Genomic DNA, 20167 nt, shown 5'->3' on the forward strand with positions numbered 1-20167 from the left:
CCCCGTATCGACTTCTTTCCAGCGCCGAGGACAAAGAACCCTTGCTTTCTCATTTCAGCCTCCTTTTATATTGTTCTCCTCTGTGTGTGTGTGTGTACAGCTTGGTCTGCATGACTTCCTGAACATCTGCTGCTTCTCCGGTGGAAAGTACCGGCCCCCATCCTGTTTACTGAGTCCAGCAAAAAGTTCCTCCTTTTGCCTACTTGCGACATTTCCTGTCAGCCGGGCCTCACCCATCCTGCTGACTGTATTGTTCCAACTTCCTTCTTTTCTATAACTGCCCTCTTTGTCTTGTTAACATTATCAACCATATTCAACTTAGTATTGAAATCATTTAAATCATCTCAGCTCTAATATTCATTAAAACTTACATCTCTTTCAGATTATAACTCATCAACCATAATTATTTGTTGTTATCATTACAGATCATTATTCATACATTTCAGAATCATTCAGTGATTACTTATACACATACACATATTACCAATTGTACTCATACATGTTCAACTTAATCATTATAAATCAAAACACAAGATTGCTTTATTTCTTTCAGGCCTTCATGCACCTTTTTCTGCGTGTACCTGGATAGATCTCAAACCCCATTTCAGTTTTCTTGACATTACTCATACACCTTATACCAATTGTATTCATACATATTCCACTTAATTATTATTGTAATCAAATCACAAGATTGCTTTATTTCTCTCAGGCCTTTATGCCCTTTTTCTGCGTGTACCTGGAAAGATCTCACAACCCCATGCCAGTTTTCTTGACACAGTTCAACTCAGTTCTGCGTTGTGTGAATAAGGGCCAGGAAACAGGATGAGATGAAATGATTTTTATCTGTATGGAACAGAATAACAACTGATCAGGAATCAGGTTCATCACAGCGGGTACAGCACCTTACGAGGAATAGTATTTCATGTTAGCATCAAGCTAACATAACATTTTACCAGAGCGTTAAACTCAGTGAACCTACCTCGCGCTCATCTCTCATGAACTGGCAACGAGATATCTGTGTTCAGTATATTTAACACTGCCAACCACCAGGAGTGGGTGCTGTTTCACCCATTACACATGAACCCAAACTTGGAAGTAATGACAAGTGGAATTCTATACATTAACTATGTTACATGTGCCTGTTGTGGCGGCAACCCTTAAACCTGTTGGTGGACACCTTTGGTGAGGGATGTTGTCAGGCTGAAGAAGGAGTCCTATTGGGCCTTTTTGCCCTGTGGGACCCCAAAAGCAGCTAATGGGTACCGGCAGTCCAAACGGCATGTGGCTCAGGTGGTTGCTGAGGCAAAAACTCGGGCATGGGAGGAGTTTGGAGAGGCCATGGAGAAAGAATTCAGCACAGCTTCGAGGTGATTCTGGTCCACCATCCAGCATCTCAGGAGGGGGAAGCAGTACAGCACCAACACTTTTTATAGTGGGGATGGTGTGCGGCTGACCTCGACTCAGGATGTTGTGGGCTGGTGGGCAGAATACTTTGAAGACCTCCTGAATCCCACCAAAATGCCTTCCATTGAGGAAACTGAGCCTGGGGACTCTGGGTCGGGCTCTCCAATCTGCTTCTTGGTGGCAAGGCCCTCTGGTTGGATGGGATTCGCCCGGAGTTCCTTAAAGCTCTGGATGTTGTAGGTTTGTGTTGGTTGACGTGACTCTGCAATATTGCATGGACATCGGGGGCAGTTTTCCTGGATTGGCAGATTGAGGTGGTGGTGCACTTGTTCAAAAAGGGGGACTGAAGGATGTGCTTCTTTTACAGAGGGTTCACACTCTTAAGCCTCCCTGGCAAGGTCTATTCAGGGGTCCTGGAGAGGACGATCAGTCGGATAGTTTAACCTCAGATTCAGGAAGAGCAGTGTGGTTTTTGTCCTGGTTGTGGAACACTGGACCAGCTCTACTCTCTCAGCAGGGTCCTGGAGGGTGCGTGGGAGTTCACCCAACTGGTCTACATGTGTTTTGTGGACTTGGAGAAGGCGTTCGACCGTGTCCCTTAGGGAACCCTGTGGGAGGTTCTCCTAGAGTATGGGTTACCGGGTCCTTTGATATGGGCTGTCAGGTCTCTCTATAGTCTGCATTAATGGCAGTAAGTCAGGCCCGTTTCTCGCAGTGGTGGGCTGTCAGGGCCTGCAAGGCCTTCTCTGCTGGCCTAAAAATATCTGAATCACAGACTGATGTTAATTATATACTGCTCAAAAAAATAAAGGGAACACTTAAACAACACAATATAACTCCAAGTAAATCAAACGTCTGTGAAATCAAACTGTCCACTTAGGAAGCAACACTGATTGACAATCAATTTCACCTGCTGTTGTGCAAATGGAACTTTGTACAGAACAAAGTATTCAATGAGAATATTTCTTTCATTCAGATCTAGGATGTGTTATTTGAGTGTTCCCTTTATTTTTTTGAGCAGTGTATTTTGTCCATGAATACGTATTAAATAAATCCAAATGGTCTGTCCGCTTCCTTTCATTGCTAACCCCCTGGTTGCGCTGCTTCCAGACGTGTATTTTCATATTTAAGCATTTAACCAATCACATTTCAGCCACTATTTGTTGCCAGGGTCAAAGAAATCTGCCTGGAGGCCTTCACAATCAGTTCCACGGGCCCTGTAGCATAAAATAAATGTCTATCAAACTGTTGCTTCAACCAATCAAATTTTGAGTTGGCGACACCAAGGTCGTCTAGCAGGCGTACGGAAACGTCAGCGTATTCACACGCTCTGATTGGATAGTCAAAGAGTGTACTAGCCAGAGCTAGCAAACTGCATCTGTAGTAGTGATGGGATTTTCGGCTCCTTTTCGAGATGCGGCTCTAATGGCTCTTCTTACTGTGGAGAGCCGGCTCTTTCGGCTCCCAAACGGCTCCCCATATATATTTTTGACATTATTAATTAATTAATAGCTTAAACCTAATTTTATAATATTTTGTTTCATTATTGACATTGTTAAGCACTTATGATGAGTAAAAATGCAGCATAACAATGCTATAGCAATACCGATGCGTGTGATGTCCGCATGTGCCTGTGCAGGTTGTTTGTCGAGCCTGCACGATAGGAAATGCTGACTTTGCACAGTCTGCACTCTGCCCTGGAGCTTGATGTAGCATTAAAATGAGTCCAAATCTTGCTCCGTTTTCTGTCACTCATTTATTTTCACCTATTCAGTTCTCACACTGACTCCCCTTCTTTCTGTGCTTCTTGACCGCTGACTGAGTGTCTGTGCATAAACACCTGCCGACGAACGCTATACAGTTTGGCCAATTGCCTGCTGTTTCCACAAAAAAAGTGGAGATAAACTTTTTTTTCAGCGTTTTCCCACCACATTATTAACTGAAACTATGTGTGATTGGTCAGATGTGTGGAGCACACGCTTGACATGAGGGCAGTGGACCGACCGAGGGAAAAAAAACTCTCCGCTCTGGCGCTGGCAGAAGAGCAAAACGCGCAAGGAGAAGGAGAAGGGGGGGAGAGACAGCGAGGCACCGCAGGACAAAAAAAAAAAAAACGATGTGGGGAAAAACTATCGGCTCTGGCACTTGCAGAGCACAAGCACAACGACAGGGAGGCGGAGAGACAGCGATATACTGTAGAAAAAAACCCGGCTCCCAAATAGGATCCTAAAACGGCTCCCATTGTGGAGCCGGTTCCAATCGTTCACTTCAAAGAGCCGGCTCTTAGAGCCGGATCGTTCGCGACCGACACATCACTAATCTGTAGCGAGCTGCACAAGCAAAGATATTGTTGTGTTGATTTAATAGCTGGTTTGTCAACCCACAATGGGTGAAGGAGGAGAAGAAATGGATTTGGTTGGAGATTTACTGTCAAAGTCATTTTCAAGACGGACTTTTCAAGAAAAGCTGGACATTGTTAAGCAAGGTCGGGCAACTCCTGAGCTAGCAAGCCTGTCACAACCGGGAAAAGGATTTGTCCGCCACTTTCAGTCTACTAACGACGAGCGGTACTCCTGGCTCACAGGCTCCGAGGAACGCTGCAAATTGTATTGCTGGGAGTGCTTGTTATTTGCCACTGATCGACATGGTGTTTGGAGCCACACTGGATTTGTAAATTTGACTTGCCTAACGAAGGCAGCAACGAGGCATCAAAGCACTGCCGGACACTTACAAGCAACGGTGCTTTCCAAAACCTGTGGGGAAACCAGAGTGGACCTACAGCTGAGCGAGCAAGTGCGCAGGGAAACGGAGCTCCACAACGAAAAGGTGAAGAAAAATAGGGAAATCTTAAAAAGACTGATAGACTGTGTCATTTTTGGGGGGCAAGCAGGAACTTTACTAGAAAGGAGGATGGATTTTGTGTACAATCAGGATTTTTGGTGAGTAAAATGTTGCTATATTCCTAAATAATATTGCAATTTTATCAGGTTATTTTTGATGCTTTTTTAAATGTGTGTCGCAGCTGTACCTGCAGTAGATTTTTTATAGCCATAAAATAGTTATTGAGGGTTGGATTGATTCAGACGCAGCACTACTGAAGGCCTAGGTGTGAAATGCACGCCCGCCACTGGTTTCTCGTGAGGGTTGGACTCCCCCAAGGCTGCCCTTTGTCATTGATACTGTTCATTACTTTCATGGACAGAATTTCTAGGATCCGTTTTGGTGGCCTTAGGATTGCACCTCTGTTTTTTGAGGATGATCAGGTCTTATTGGCTTCATCAGTTCGTGATCTCTCGCCGGACTGGTGCACATCCAAATGTGAAGCAGCTGGGATGAGGATCAGTGCCTCCAAATCTGAGGAGTTTGTTCACCCGACCAACTCTCTACATCCAGTGAATGGCACAGGTTGATACAATCAATAGTAGCCACATAGGCACACCCGCTACAAGGAAACAAATGCACCCAGTACCACACCTTCATTCTATTGGCTGAGAGGTTGCCAGGTGACTGTGACAAAAGGCATTTCCAAAATCGAGCAGAGACTAAGTATGAGCGTGAGGAGAAGTTTTGAGTACAATCATTACAAGTTTTGAGAAGAAATATATGAAGTCCTGCTTTCAAATGAAAATGTAAGAAAAAGTATGAAAAGTTTTGAGAACAAAAGACATGAAATCCTGTTTTCAGGATTTCAGGATTTGAAAATGTGTGCTCCTGGATTATGGCAGAAAAATCCCCCCATAACTTTGCCGCTCCATGAAGCTCCACTCATGTTAACTTAGTCCATAAAAATGCTCTACATGGTTTTCCATCTGTTGCCAAAGTGGCAAGTGACAAGTTTTAACCAGAATACACTTGGAGACCATATGGGCTATTCACTTGTAATTTATAAGGCCAGTTATGTAGCACAACATTTTACTCAATATTTTACACTCACTACATCACTAAAATCATTTGATCATGTAAAGTTTTTAGCAACCATGAGTCAACCCTGACTGGGGCAACCTATATAATCCTACATACACCTCTCATCAGGAGAGGGCCTGCTTTCTCCAACTCTCTTCAGAGCTGGATTTCTGCAGTCCCATTCTGTCTTTCATTTGGGCCGGTAGGCCCCCCAGGTTCAGGGCCTACCGTCCTTCCAGGGGGGCCCTCAAGCTCGGAGGGAGCCAGCGTTGTGTCAATTGAGTACTGGACCATGCTTATCCAACTTTCCAGTCATTTCAGTAATATGTCATGGTCAACAGTGTCAAAAGCTGCACTGTGGTTCTTCCACAGTCTGTTTATATGTATGTCATTGAACACTTTGACAAGGGCCTCAGTACTGTGATGAGCATGGAAACCGGACTGAAAGACATCAAGGTAGTTGGTTATATTTAGGAAGTCATTTAATTGTTGAAACACTGCTTTTTAACATGGATTAATTCAACAGCGTTTTTGCAGGTCTGCCTAATAAATCTATCCTCCAGCTGCAGCTCATCCAAAACGCTGCTGCGTTCTCACTAAAACCAGGAAGATAGAGCACATCACCCAGTTCAAAATTCTCTGTACTGGCTCCATGTAGCTCAGAGAATAGATTTTAAAATACTGTTAGTTTATAAATTACTGAAGCACAATACATCCAAGATCTGCTGTTGTTGTATCAACCTTCCAGACCTCTCATGTCTTCTGCTTCTGGTCTGCTCAGCATCCTCAGAACCAGAACCAAACATGGAGCTTTTATGCACAAATGTATTCCACAAATCTGGAATAAACTTCTAGAAAACACAGCCGAAACACTAAGTGCCTTTAAATCTAGACTAAAAATCAACTTGTTTATAGTTGCTTTTGAAACATCATAAATGAAACATTAATCAGCAATCTAATGTGTAAAGATGGTACTCGATCAGAATGAAATGTTTTAATTGACTGTGACTGTGTGTTCTATGACTTTGTATTTTTGTGTTGTTATGATGTAAAGTACTTTGAAATGCCTTGTTGCTGAAATGTGGCATACAAATAAACTTGATTAAACATTGCGGTTATTTAACCACAACAACATCCAGAAAAATATTTACATATTTACATGTGATACATACTGTAACTACAACATACTGATAGTTGTGAAACCTAAAATGTTTGTGAAACCTTGATGTTGTCGAAATACCTGTGATTTGCCAACTCCCCCATCCCCCTTAATTAAAAGAATTAACAGTAAGATAATATTGCAATACAGTTAATGAGCATGAATTCAGCTGTTTTGTTGTGTGTACATTTTGAGCAAAAGTGAGCAGAAGATTGTAAAATTTTAAAAAGGGAGAAATAGAGAATTTGAGGTGTGTGTGCTCTAAGGGAGAACATTCTCATTATGTTTTAAAATTAAGTATTTACTTATCCTTTTCAGTGAATGATCAGAAAGTTTTATTCTTTGCAAATTAATGTTGAAAGTAATCATTTTAACAGTGATTGAGATTCTTCGCTTTTTAATGAGTGTATTTTGAGGGTACAGATTTGAACTTAGGATGATGCAAGCCCAGGGTGGGGACAAGTGCAGGAAATAAATATTTGATTTGAAGACATTAGTATAACTTGAGGATTTTATGATTTTTTGGTGTGAAATAAATAATCTAGGACCATCCAATGTATTCTATAATGAAGAATCATATCTGCTTTGTATAAAAACTTTAATGTTTTTCTTTCTATGTATAATCATAAGTTGCAAACATGGAAAAGTTATGATGATGAAAAGTTGATCTAACCTGTATGGATTATATAACAAGTTAAAACTGTGAGCAATTAGATGATTTTTGATAACTGTGGAATAAAATGCTACAAATATCCATAATGAATTAATATTAAACAATGATATCAATAATTGGGAAGTAATTTAAACTAAGTCTTTGTCATTTAAATTATATTTTGATTACACGTGTATAAAATGTATTGATTGGTAAGATAAGGAACAGAAGATGACTCAGATGTGATGTGAGAAAAGGGGAAGTTTTCTTGGACAGAATGTAGGTGGCTATAGGGGAACAGTTTTAATGGCAAAAAAGAGGAATTTTCCAGTACAGAGGGATGATTTTACGTGTCACAAAGGCATTGCCCAAAAAAGTATAAGACAGAAGCACTTGTTAATATTCGGGGTTGTGCCTCGGGGACAGTCTTTGTGTTCACATCAGGAGGAGAGACCATAAAGACCATCTGAAGAACTGCTGATAATCCACGAGCCTAAGATTGAGTTTTCAGAATTTGGATTTCCTCAGGACTACTGCTTCACATTGGGTTTCTTTTTTTTTTTGTTGGATACAAGAACTTTCAAAGGTTTTGTCAAGAACAAGTTGAAGAATTTTTTTATTAGATTTTTGGGGCTACATCTGACCATTGGGGAAAATTGGATTTTTACCATGTTTTCCTCACAAAGAAGAAATGGATCAACCCAGGAAAGGGGGTACAAGCCTCACTCTGTCTCCTTGCAAATTTAAAAAGTTCACTTAGACACAGTTATAGGGAAAGATATAGGGACAGATATTTTGTGAAATCCAAATTCTTTTGCATAGTCATTCACATTTTCAAACATATGCTGTTTGTATGATCTCTTGTGTGAATTGCAAGGGATCTGAGCTTGTGCCGCATGCATGGTAGAGGGCGCAATAATGTCACACAGAGAGAACGTGTTAAGCCAACCACATTAAAAAAGACAGAAGTGCTCAGTGTTTGCGGGAGGAAACATGAGCATGTCTTTTCATGTTAAAGTTGTTATCCAACTACAGCCAGCACATCAACAACTTAATCCTCATTATCATCCGCCATGGTTGTTGTTTTTCTTCCTGCTTGAGCGTATGAAGTCACAGCATAGTGATGTTTGTTGAATATCAATGACATTCGGGTCAGATGAATCATGGGATTTATGCGACCTGACGGTATAGACACAGGTCACATTTGAAAAGATCAGATAGATATCAGATTAAGGACCACATATCCAGGTGATCCTAAATCCGATATGTTTGTGAGTTGCTTTAGAAAAAATCCTATCTGTGTTGTTCAGACTGTTAGGAAAAGATCAGATGAAGGTCACATTAAGGGAAAAAAAATCTGATTTGGTCACTTCAGCTTTTTTAATATTGCTACAACTTTGTTTCACCAAGAACTTTTCTCCATACAAATTTATATTTCAAGCTTACAAAGTCAGGCATAGTGATTAATTGTGATTATTCACTGAGCTAGAGTGTGACTAATCTGATCCTTTTTTAATCGATTGACAGCACTAGTTTTAATTCACGTCTTATTAGAATTACTTAGACCTTTCACTAAATGTACTTAATACATTTCAGACACGACTTTCAGCATGCATATTGTATCCTCTTTTTCTTTCTAGCAGGGTTTGGGACACCATCAGATCTTTTACCGCCTGGCACTATAGCATCATCTGTCCTGTCGAAAGCCTCCCCATTAAATACGAGTCAATGCATGAAATTTAGTTTTAGCATAAAAACAACTGGGCTTGATAAAATGACAAGAAATGCAGAAAAAATTACTCAACGAATTATCACTGCTGGTATTATGGCTGGAAGATCACAAAAAAGTACAGACACTTCCAGGTCAGATAATCGAGCCAAGATACTGAAGATGATCTCAGTCCTTGCAGAGCTGCACAAGACCTTCAACAGCACACTGAGTTCACAAATCACTCTTATCCCTCATGGTAATTTTACTTTATTTTCTCACTTATGTGGATTCTAAAACCAGTTTGTATTCTTTTTCCTGATCTGCATTTGCCATTTTTTCTTCTCTTTTCTTATTTCAGCAAACAGCAAAAATCCTAGAAGAAAAAGTAAAGTGGTAAGATCCAGTATTCAGATCAATTAACTTTACTCCAGTATTATGATTTACAGCCTACATCATACTTTGTATACCATGATATAATATGATGTATTTAAAAATCAGAAGTGCTTTTTATATGCATGACTCCTTCCAAGTATGTAAAACCTGTTGCCTGTTATTTCTTCCTGTGAGAAGCTCCCTGCTCCAGTAAAGACAACTGCTGCCTCTCTGCCAGCCTCGCAGACCACTGCTTCCAGGTCAAGCCCAGACTCTATTGCCCTGAGTATGCCGGGCCGAAACTTCAGGAAGTCTCTGCCACCACAGACCAAGAAGACCAACAAAAGAGGTGAAGAAAGCCAAAACCTTTTCACTATGCATCTGTGTTTCTGATTACTAGAAATGACATTTTTATTATTCATTATGGCACATTTTGTCCTTTTGTTGGGGTGACCAACAATATTTAAAGTACGTTAAAACTATACTACCCAAAACATTACTTGATATGAGCAAGGTGAGCAATGGGCTATTTTAACCTTCTGGCGGTCTTAGTATGATGGTCATGATGCTGTCATGGTTGGACAGCAGGGATGAGGGGGGTTGTTCCATCAGACTGTCAGTTCCTGAAACCACACAAAAGAAAACCTTTGTAAAAGCACACTCAGGTTCACTGTGGACCCTCCAATGTTCCCTGTCTCTTAAGACCACAGGAGGGTTAAACTGGGTTAAATGTTGTTCTTTTTGTAGGCTGTTGCTCAAAATGTATTTGGTTGAGGCACTGCATGTTTGGAGAAATATTTGCTCTGGTTTTGAATTCTGTGTAGCTGGAAGTGTTTTGCTCAAATGATTTTATATTTGGACAGTTGTTATGATGCATAACCATGGCAACAATGTGTTGGTTTTACAACAAGAAGCAGCTAATTAAGCATCTCAAAATCTCAAATAAAACCTTAACTATGATCTCAAATAACACAACAGTTCAAATAACAGTTCCACGACTGCAGAGAAGGGCCAGTAGCCAGAGATAGAAGGAGGAAGTTCAAATGATCTCTTCCGTCTGTCATAATGGGTCACAATGGGTCATATTGGGTCATATCCCCGTCTTTCTCCTAAACTTTTTAACAATACGGTCATACAGATATTTAAACAGGAGCAGCTAAAGCAAATGAGATGGATGAAGCAATGCTTGCTAACAACTGGTGGTGACACCCAGCACATGTTGTGGAATATATTCCCTGTTGTCTTGAAATTGAGCTATTATCATGAGCTACTGTCATACAGCAACAGTTTTTAGTTGGAAGCCTCTTCAGATTTTGTTTTTTGAGACTGACTGCTACCGAAGAGCATTCCTGCTCAGAGCATAACCATCTGACTCTTTGAAGATACTTGGATGATATGAGTTACAACAACATATCATTCTATGCTGAGATAAAATTGATTTAAACTCACCTGAATTGAAACAGCTATAGAATAGAGTATACTTTATTGATCCCCAAGGGGAAATTGTTTATTAGTTGACAAGCTACTCTATCCAAGGTGTTAAATGTTAATAATATAAATATAACCATGAGATGAAAGAGTGATGTAAGTAATTCAATGTGACTGAATATAAATAAATTAGGATTGCTGTAAATGAATATTTTAGTAATTGGGTATTCTATTGATTATGCTTACCGATTATATCTTCTTAACTGATTACTAGATTAATCAAAACACACTGTAAACAGAAGACGAGATAGGTTAGACCAGGCATGTCCAAAGTCCGGCCCGGGGGCCAATCACGGCCCGCGGTCAGCTTCGGTCTTATAATGTATTATTTATGGCCCGCCTGCACTGTCAAACAGAATAAATTAATCATAAAACTTGAAACTGTAATTCCTCCTTTCACCAAATGGTGGCAGCACCACTTTAATACTATCAGTCTCTGCCTCCGTGCAGTGAACCGCTCTCCGCTCATTTCTACCATGGCCACTGCAAAGAAAACGAGGAAAGTTGACAGTGAGGGCCGCCGCTTTCAAGAGAGATGGGAATTACAATACTTCTTCACTGAAAATCAAGGCAATTGTGCTTGTCTAATTTGTGAGATTGTTGCCTTGTTTAAGGATTTCAACGTAAAGAGACACTACCAGAGTAAACATGCTAACACATACAACAAGCTAACAGGAAGTGACCGTGCTGAAAAACTGAAGCAGCTCCAAGCTGGACTGGCATCACAACAGCGATTCTTCACGCGGGCCTGTGAGTCAAAAGAAAATACCACCAAAGCAAGCTACGATGTTAATGTTAATAGCTAAACATGGCAAACCTTTTACTGAAGGTACATTTATCAAAGACTGTGTTATGAAAATGGTGGAGAACATTTTGCCCTGAGAAGAAGCAAGAATTTGAGAAAAATGTTTGCCTGGCACGTAACAGTGTGGCACTGAGAGTTGAGGACATGAAACTGAGTGTTTTGAACGGTAACGTCTGTCACTATCAGCAGTGAAGAGCCAAAAGAACATTTATGCACCTGGATTTATGGCACTTATTTTTATTAAACTCTTGAGTAAGATTTGGTTATGAACCTGTAGATATAGTAAATGACGAGCAAAATTCACTTGTTTTAAGATTTAATAATAACAGACAACTTTGCATTACTTATAACTCCTGTTTAAAATGTTCTTGAGGCAAAGATATTTTTAAACTCATGTAAATTTAAGGTATTTCATACAGTTTGTTCAATGTTATCTGACTCTCCAGATATGAAAGAAAGGCAGAATTTGGGTTTTTAGAGTTGTTCTCATCTGCCTGAGTGGCTTATATTTGTTTTTTTGTCATTTGAAAAATAAAGATAATTGTGACAATGAAAATTGTGTATTTGCATGAAACTTTTGTAGTTAAAAAATGTCCAGGGCTTGCCGTGGTGGCGTAGGGCGACCCGTATTTGGAGGCCTTGAGTCCTCGACGTGGCCGTCGCAGGTTCGATTCCCGGACCCGATGACATTTGCCGCATGTCTTCCCCCCTCTCCTTCCCTGTTTCCTGTCAGCCTGCTGTCACGTAAGGGACACTAGAGCCCACAAAAGACCCCCTGGAGGGGTAAAAAAAAAAATCAAAAAATGTCCGAACAAACTATTGGCCCCCGAGCATCTTCACTTGATCAAATCTGGCCCTCTTTGCAAAAAGTTTGGACACCCCTGGGTTAGACTGTAACCAACATTTTTGCCTGTAACCATTAGATTATTTGATTAATCAAGTAATTGGATAAAAAAAAGATCAAATAAAATATTGGTAAATCTAACATAAGAGCTGTGTTACTATTGGATATCAACATCAGTCTAATTTTTCATATATGAGCTCCTGCTGCACTCTTTCTCGCCACCAGGCAGCAGCTCCGGGAGGAGAAAGCCTGCCGTACTCCAGGCATCGCGCCAGTCATTTTATGGATGCTTATTGGTCCCCAAAAACATGTTGCTAACACTTGGCTTTCCTCAACAACTTATAGGAGGAAGTGAGAGCGCTGCGCAATGCAAATAATAACCTGACCGGAATACGGTGCTAAATAATAAAACAGAATTTAACGAAGCTCGAAGGCAGATACATTTTCCTCGAGGAATTTTAACAATCGAGGAACTCAAATAATTACAGTACTTAATTAAATAACAAACATGTACATGCAAATATGTTAATCGATAAATGAGTGCAGTGAAAATTAGATTTAAGTTACTCTGTTATGAGGTGGTGGATGAGGTGGTGAGGCAGACGCGGTAGACCCAGGTATAAATGAGAAATGAAGGTTTAATGATGAAACAAGTCCAACAATAGTCCAACAACCAGGCGGCACGGCTGAGCAGAATCCAGGGCTCAAAGCCGGTAGCAACTGGAGGAAACGAATGGACAGCTGATGGAGACGACACATACGAACAAGCCAAATGAGACGAGGACCCGACAGACACACACACACAGGTGACACTAAATATACAGGAGGTAATTAGGGAACGAGACACACCTGAGAGTAATCGAGGGGAGATAGGACAACGAAGAGACTCAAGGACACTGAAAACTCAGAAATAAACACAGAAAAACACAGATCACGACATACCCAGACTTGAGCATTGTAATGGTTACAGGCAGAAATGTTGGTTACAGTTTAACCTATCTTGTCTTCTGTTTACAGTGTGTTTCTGGAAGTACTGTTCCCAGAACTGAAGTCTGCCAGCTAACACTGGTGTCCACTCAACACTAGTCACCTATGTCTGATCTTCCTACCGGTGATGTCTTCTCAACTAATCATCAACTCAACCATCTATCCCAACAGAGCCAGCCACAAATAGTTCTCTTTTCTTGTTCTGTTCCTGTTTCATTGTCAAGAACTTTGAATGAGCAGTGTAAGGTTAAACTTGTTATTTTACAGTAATGAAATGGTTACATAGAGGTTATCAATAGTGCAAACAGAATACCTGCTACAACAATAAGTTGACTGTATATAAAATGGTGAATGTATCCTTTCCTCTGCTGTGTCTTTTCTCTGACTTGTGCTAGGAGACTGTTGCCAGGCTTCAGAAAGCACCATGTCTACCCTCAGGCTGGCGCCAGTCTTGACTTGGCCCTTTTCATTTACTCATTTATTAACAAGACTGACCAATCAAAAACAGACGATGTGTGCTCGTGGTCTGGGCACATGAACAGATAGCTTTGTTAACCACATTCTGTTAAAGGATGGGCACATGTCAGTTTTGTGTTTGTGCCATGTTTAAAATAAAATTCATCTGTTGCATGACAAACAGCAGCCATGGCGACAATGTATGAAAAATGTCATCAGCTTTCTGTAGTTTCACTGTCAGTTTGATTTAAACTTTCATGATTTTAAAACTGATGTTGCTGTATAAAAAGTTGCCCTTTTGGAGTATTTAGTAGAGTTTAATTCCAAAAGTTTTATTTACAAACTGGAACAAAAATAAAACACAGTCCATGATGCTCCTTCAGTACTTTGTTCTTTTTTTTCTGCATTTTCAGGATATCTCATTGGATCAAACAAGCATACAATTCACACTGCATTAAACGGAAAGAGTTTTTATTGTAAACGCTGAAAAGCATTGCAAGATTTGAGTGTAATTCCACCACCTGGTTGTAACACTGTTACACTGAGAGGTGTGGTGTGGAAGAAAAAACTCCTCAAAGTTGGCTGTAGCATAAACAAAGGTGGTTTATTAGGCCTCCTTCAGCACAGCATGGCTCACAGACAAGACAAAAATGACATCTTCTCAAGCTTTCTCCCTCTTTTGGCTCAGCCAACAGTCCTCTTATATACTGTTGTCCCCACCTTCTCAATTAACTGCCCAGCCAATCAAAGTCCGGCAAACATGGACCTTTCTATAAAAGAGCTGGGTTTGAGGCGGGCCTCCTCTTTGGTAGGTTCCAAGATGGCCGCTACAAGGACACACCCAAAAGGTAACAAACATTTCACAAACAAAAGGATCACATACACATTCTAGAATTTAAATGTTACAGAAAATATTATTGCTTCTTAACATTTACTCACTTCTTCCCCCTCTGGTTTACAAAACTCAGGTAAACGAGAAAGGTAGTCAGCAATAAGATTTTTCTTACCTGGACAATGCTGTATGGTGAACTGGTATGGCTGAAGGGCGAGGCACCAACGTAATATACGGGCATTCTGATGCTGCTTGGAATGCATCCACTTCAGAGGTCTGTGATCAGTTTGCAGAGTAAACTCCCTTCCTAGGAGATAATATTTTAAAGAGTCCAAAGCCCACTTTATTGCAAGTCCTTCCTTTTCTACTGTGGAGTACTTTTTCTCCCGGTCAAAAAGTTTTTTACTTAAGAAAAGGACAGGTTTCTCTTCACCAGCTTCTCCCTGAGCTAGCACTGCTCCAAGACCAACATTTGAAGCGTCCACTTGAACAATAAACGGCTCGGAAAAGTTAGGACTCTGTAAAACAGGAGCTTGACAAATCAGTTTCTTTAAAGATTGAAATGCATGTTCACAGTCCTCCTTCCACATAATTTTAGAAGTAGACCTTTTTGTCAACTCAGTCAGAGGGGCTGCCAAAGTTGAGAAATGGGGTATAAATCTTCTATACCACCCAACTAAGCCCAAAAATGATCTCACTTGCTTCTTTGTTTGAGGTCTGGGAATCGTTTGAATGGCTCTTACTTTTTCAAGTTGTGGCTTTATCTGTCCATGGCCAACAAGGTAGCCCAGATATGTTACTTCTTCTTGTGCCCATGCACACTTGTTCACATTCAGAGTGAGACCAGCATTCTGGATCCTTGCCATTACCACCTTTAGATGTTGTAGGTGATTCTCCCAAGTTTCACTGTAGATCACAACATCATCCAGGTAGGCAGCAGCAAACTTTGAACAGTCACTAAGAATAATGTCCATCAACCTTTGAAAGGTAGCTGGTGCTCCATGAAGACCAAATGGTAGAACCATGTAATGAAATAAACCCATTCCTGGAATCTGAAAGGCTGTGTATTCCTTACAGGATGGATCTAAAGGCACTTGCCAGTAACCCTTACATAAATCTAATGTTGTGATGTATTTGGCTTTCCCCAGTCTTTCCAGTAGCTCGTCAATGCGTGGCATGGGATAAGAATCAAAACAGGAAATGCTGTTTAACTTTCTTAAGTCAGAACAAAAACGTAGTTGATTTGAGTCTTTTTTAGGAACCAACACAATGGGATTTGACCACTCACTTCTTGATGGCTCTATAACTCCCATTTCCAGCATCATCTGGACCTCTTTTTTCAGTGGATCCATCATTCTTTCTGGAATCCGGTAAGGCTTAAGACGAACAGGTGTTGTATCTTTCAAAGTTATTTTGTGTGTTATAATTTCAGTTCGCCCAGGTACATCTGCAAACAGGGATGGAAAAGACTGTTTAATCTCACCCAGCTGTTGCCACTGATCAGGAGTCAGATGCTTAGGAGCCTTTTCAGATTTGGTCAATTCTCTGCATGGACTCATTTCAGCTTCCCCATCTTTCAACACAGCACTGTCTTCTGGCTGAACATCTTGTACCATCAGGATCTGCTTCACATCCATTTCTGGAACATTTCTTTCATGATACTCCTTTAATAGATTTACATGAAGCAGTTGCTTTGACTTTTGTTTTTCTGGACAGATAATTTCATAAGTCACTGGTCCTGCTCTTCTAACCACAGTGTAGGGTCCTTGCCATTTAGCAAGCAACTTACTTGGCCCACTGGGCAAGAGTACTAAGACTTTCTGGCCAGTCTTCAGCTCTCTTTCACGGGCACGTCTGTCGTACCATACCTTTTGCTTATGTTGAGCCTTCTCCATATGATCTTTAACTTGTTCTCTGTACTTTTCCAGGTTGTCTCTCATCTGAAGTATGTAGGAGATGATGTTTGTTGGTGAAGCCGCTTCACTGGACCCTGATGCCACTCCAGCCACCCAGTTCTCCTTCAGCATGTCCAAAGGGCCTCTAACCTGTCTTCCATAAAGCAACTCAAAAGGAGAAAAACCAGTTGAGGCTTGTGGTACTTCTCTGTAAGCAAACAAAAGGAAAGGCAACCATTTATCCCAGTTTTTGCCAGCATCATCAATAAACTTTCTCAACATTTGCTTTAATGTACCATTAAATCGTTCTACCAAACCATCAGTTTCTGGATGGTATGGAGTAGTCCGAATACCTTTTACACCCAGTTGATCATAAAGAGTTTTCATCACCTGTGACATGAAATTGGTACCCTGATCTGTCAGAATCTCCTTTGGGATACCAACTCTGGAGAAAAGGTCTACTAAACACCGAACAATGTGTTTAACCTGCAGAGAACGTAATGGATAAACATCTGGATATCTGGTTGCATAATCACAGATGACTAATGCATATTTATAGCCATTACTGCTCTTAGGTAAAGGACCTATGATATCCATGGCGATTCTCTCGTAAGGAACACTCATTATAGGTAATGTCTGCAACTGGGCACGGTCTGAAACTTTAGTAGGGGCCACCAGCTGACAGTCATGACATGTTTTGCAGTATTCAACTACATCTTTATATAATCCTGGCCAATAAAAACGTTGGGCAACACGATTATAAGTTTTTGCCTGTCCTAAGTGCCCTGACCACGGTATAGTGTGACCCAAATGCAGAATTACTGAACGGTATTCTTTTGGCACAACAAGTCTGGGTTCATCAATGTCTGCTAGATACAAAAGTTTATCCCTTATAATGAAAGGCTCTCCTGCTAAACTTTTAAACTCAGCAGCACTCTCTTTTCCACCATCTTTATATGCTTTATTAAAGAGAGGTTTCAAAGATGGATCATTTTCTTGTCTCTCTTTAAAGTTATTAGGAATTTTCCACTGGAAATCAATACATGGAGTTAATGGCAATGCAGGTTCAGGGTGTTTTGACCTGCTTTTGTTCCTATTTTTCTCCTGTCTACGCTGTCGTTTTGATTTCCTGATTTTGTTTCCTACTTCATACAGATCATCATCTACATCTGGCAGAGGTTCTAAACCCTTTTTCATGGAACGTGTGGTGACAGCACAGGAAGAAGCCACCGAGTTTTCTTGAACCAAACTGTCTAGGATTGGTAAATCTTCTCCTAGGATAACATCATATGCTAACTGATTCAAAACTCCAACAGTCAACATAAAAGCTTGTCCTTCAACATTAATAGTGACATCAGCAGTTGGATACTCTTTCTGACATCCATGAACACAAGTAATGTTTACCGGTTTGTTAAAGTTAGGCAGTACATTACTCAACAAGGATGATTTCACCAGAGTTTGTGAGCTACCTGTGTCTGCAAGAGCTTTTACAGCTTTGCCATTTATCACCACATCAACTACATATTTATGTGGAATCATGTCATCAGAAAGTTCATAATTATGTTCTTTGGAAGGTACCACACATAACTCTACTGACTTACTTTTTCTTAATGGACATAAAGAAGCTTTGTGACCAGGCTGCTGACAATAGTAACAAATGAGACCATACTTTAGTCCAGACTGTGTATACTTCTTACCACCCCTCTTGTCCAAGTTGTCAGCCTTAGTTGCACCTGGAGGTTTTACCTCCATAGACCTTGGTCTCTCAGTCTCTCTTGACTTAAAAGGTTCTCTGTGAGCAGCCAGGTAACGTTCAGCCAGGTCTGCCGCTTCTTCTCCAGTCTTTGGATTGTTCTCCTTCACCCATGTGCGGACGTCTGGTTGAAGCACACGAAGATACTGCTCCAAAATGATTGTTTCCCCAATCTCTTCTTTACTACACTGATGCTTCGAAACCGGAATCTGTAGGTCTCTTCTGTTACATTAAACTTAGACAACACAGCAGCTTTAATAGCGTCATAAGAGTCAGATTGGTCCTCATCCATTCCAGCATATGCCTCAAGGGCTTTTCCAGTCAATAATGTGACCACTCTAGCAGCCCATTCAGCTGGTTGCCATCCCCATGTTTTAGCAATGCGTTCAAAACGTATGAAAAAACTTTCAGGATCCTCACCCTCATTAAAGTCAGGTATTCTCGGATCACCTCCACGGGTTGGTTCCACTCTTTGTGCTGGAGCTCCTTGTGCTATATGCCGCTGGGGCTGAGATGGAGAATGAGGTTCAGCTTGGTAATCAGAGGCTCCTTGGACTTCCTCTGTTGCAGACAGCTGAGACAGTGTCCTAGTCTCTCGCTTTGGGAAAGCTGCTTCTGTAGAAATGCCAGTCTCGATAGACAGCTCATGTTCAGCATAAACATCACTTCGCAGTTTTGGCATGTTACTGCGCAACTGTTTAATCTGATCAAACAGTATTGCTTCTGTTCGTTTAGAACGTCGGATAAATTCTCTTATTTCATCAAAGATGTCAGATTCAGAATGTTCTTTACTCACAGCACCAACTGTGGTCTGCTTAGGCCGCACAACCGGTTCAAAAATGTCTTCCCCAGCCATGGCTCCTTCAGGTAATGAATCCGGCTCTGCTGGTCCTCCGCTTTGTCCTTCTTCCATCTCAGAAAGGGGGCTTTTCTTTGTCCCACGAGTTCTACCACGTCCTACTCCTCTCATTTAGCCTGTCGTCTTCCTTCATTCACAGGCGTAAACCATCCCACTTCTGACACCACTGTTACACTGAGAGGTGTGGTGTGGAAGAAAAAACTCCTCAAAGTTGGCTGTAGCATAAACAAAGGTGGTTTATTAGGCCTCCTTCAGCACAGCATGGCTCACAGACAAGACAAAAATGACATCTTCTCAAGCTTTCTCCCTCTTTTGGCTCAGCCAACAGTCCTCTTATATACTGTTGTCCCCACCTTCTCAATTAACTGCCCAGCCAATCAAAGTCCGGCAAACATGGACCTTTCTATAAAAGAGCTGGGTTTGAGGCGGGCCTCCTCTTTGGTAGGTTCCAAGATGGCCGCTACAAGGACACACCCAAAAGGTAACAAACATTTCACAAACAAAAGGATCACATACACATTCTAGAATTTAAATGTTACAGAAAATATTATTGCTTCTTAACAACAAAGCTGACTCTAGTTGCATTTTAAACAAAGTATAAAAGTATGACAGAGTTTTCCTTTTTTCCTGATTGGCCAACAGTTTTACAGTTGGATAAATGGACATAAAATGCTTTAAAGTCAGTTCCTCAAACTTTTTCGTCCATGTTTGTAGTTTGATAGCGGTAATGCGATTATTCCCAAGTGTATTAATGAAAATGCATCACAATGTGTTGTTACTGTATTTATATGATGCAGTGCGGTAGGCTGCATCATGAATCTCAGATTGTGCTTTGTCATAAAAAAATGAATTCAGGAAAAATAATAATAATTCTAGGTGAAGTTATTTTTATTGCTGATGTCATTTTTTTATATAGAGGCATATCATATAAAGCCACTTGTGATCCTTCCCTTTAATTTCTACTGAATTTTCCATTTTCATTTGGCTGCAAGCATGTTTGTGGCTTTATTTTAACTATCATACAAGAACAGAATCACTTTTATCAAA

The 20167-nt window shown here is 40.7% G+C and overlaps 1 protein-coding gene and 1 long non-coding RNA gene across 2 annotated transcripts in view; one reads left to right on the forward strand and one right to left on the reverse strand.

Annotated features, from left to right (window-relative positions):
• LOC114140245 (uncharacterized) overlaps positions 1-14145 on the forward strand; it is a 28464-nt gene extending 14319 nt beyond the window's left edge. Inside the window, exons 2-5 of the long non-coding RNA XR_003594525.1 lie at positions 8759-9085; positions 9188-9222; positions 9400-9550; positions 13356-14145. This is a non-coding gene — a long non-coding RNA (uncharacterized LOC114140245). The remainder of the gene's footprint in view (positions 1-8758; positions 9086-9187; positions 9223-9399; positions 9551-13355) is intronic.
• Positions 14146-14366: 221 nt separating this feature from the next.
• LOC114140258 (uncharacterized) lies at positions 14367-18438 on the reverse strand. Its single transcript, XM_028010008.1, has 2 exons — positions 16368-18438; positions 14367-15485 (listed from the first exon to the last, which is right to left on the reverse strand). The coding sequence occupies exons 1-2, from the start codon at positions 18258-18260 to the stop codon at positions 14706-14708; spliced, it is 2673 nt and encodes an 890-aa protein (XP_027865809.1). The 5' UTR covers positions 18261-18438; the 3' UTR covers positions 14367-14705.
• Between the last annotated feature and the right edge of the window lie 1729 nt (positions 18439-20167).

Source organism: Xiphophorus couchianus, chromosome 24, assembly GCF_001444195.1.
Source record: "Xiphophorus couchianus chromosome 24, X_couchianus-1.0, whole genome shotgun sequence".
NCBI classification, from domain to species: Eukaryota; Metazoa; Chordata; class Actinopteri; order Cyprinodontiformes; family Poeciliidae; genus Xiphophorus; species Xiphophorus couchianus.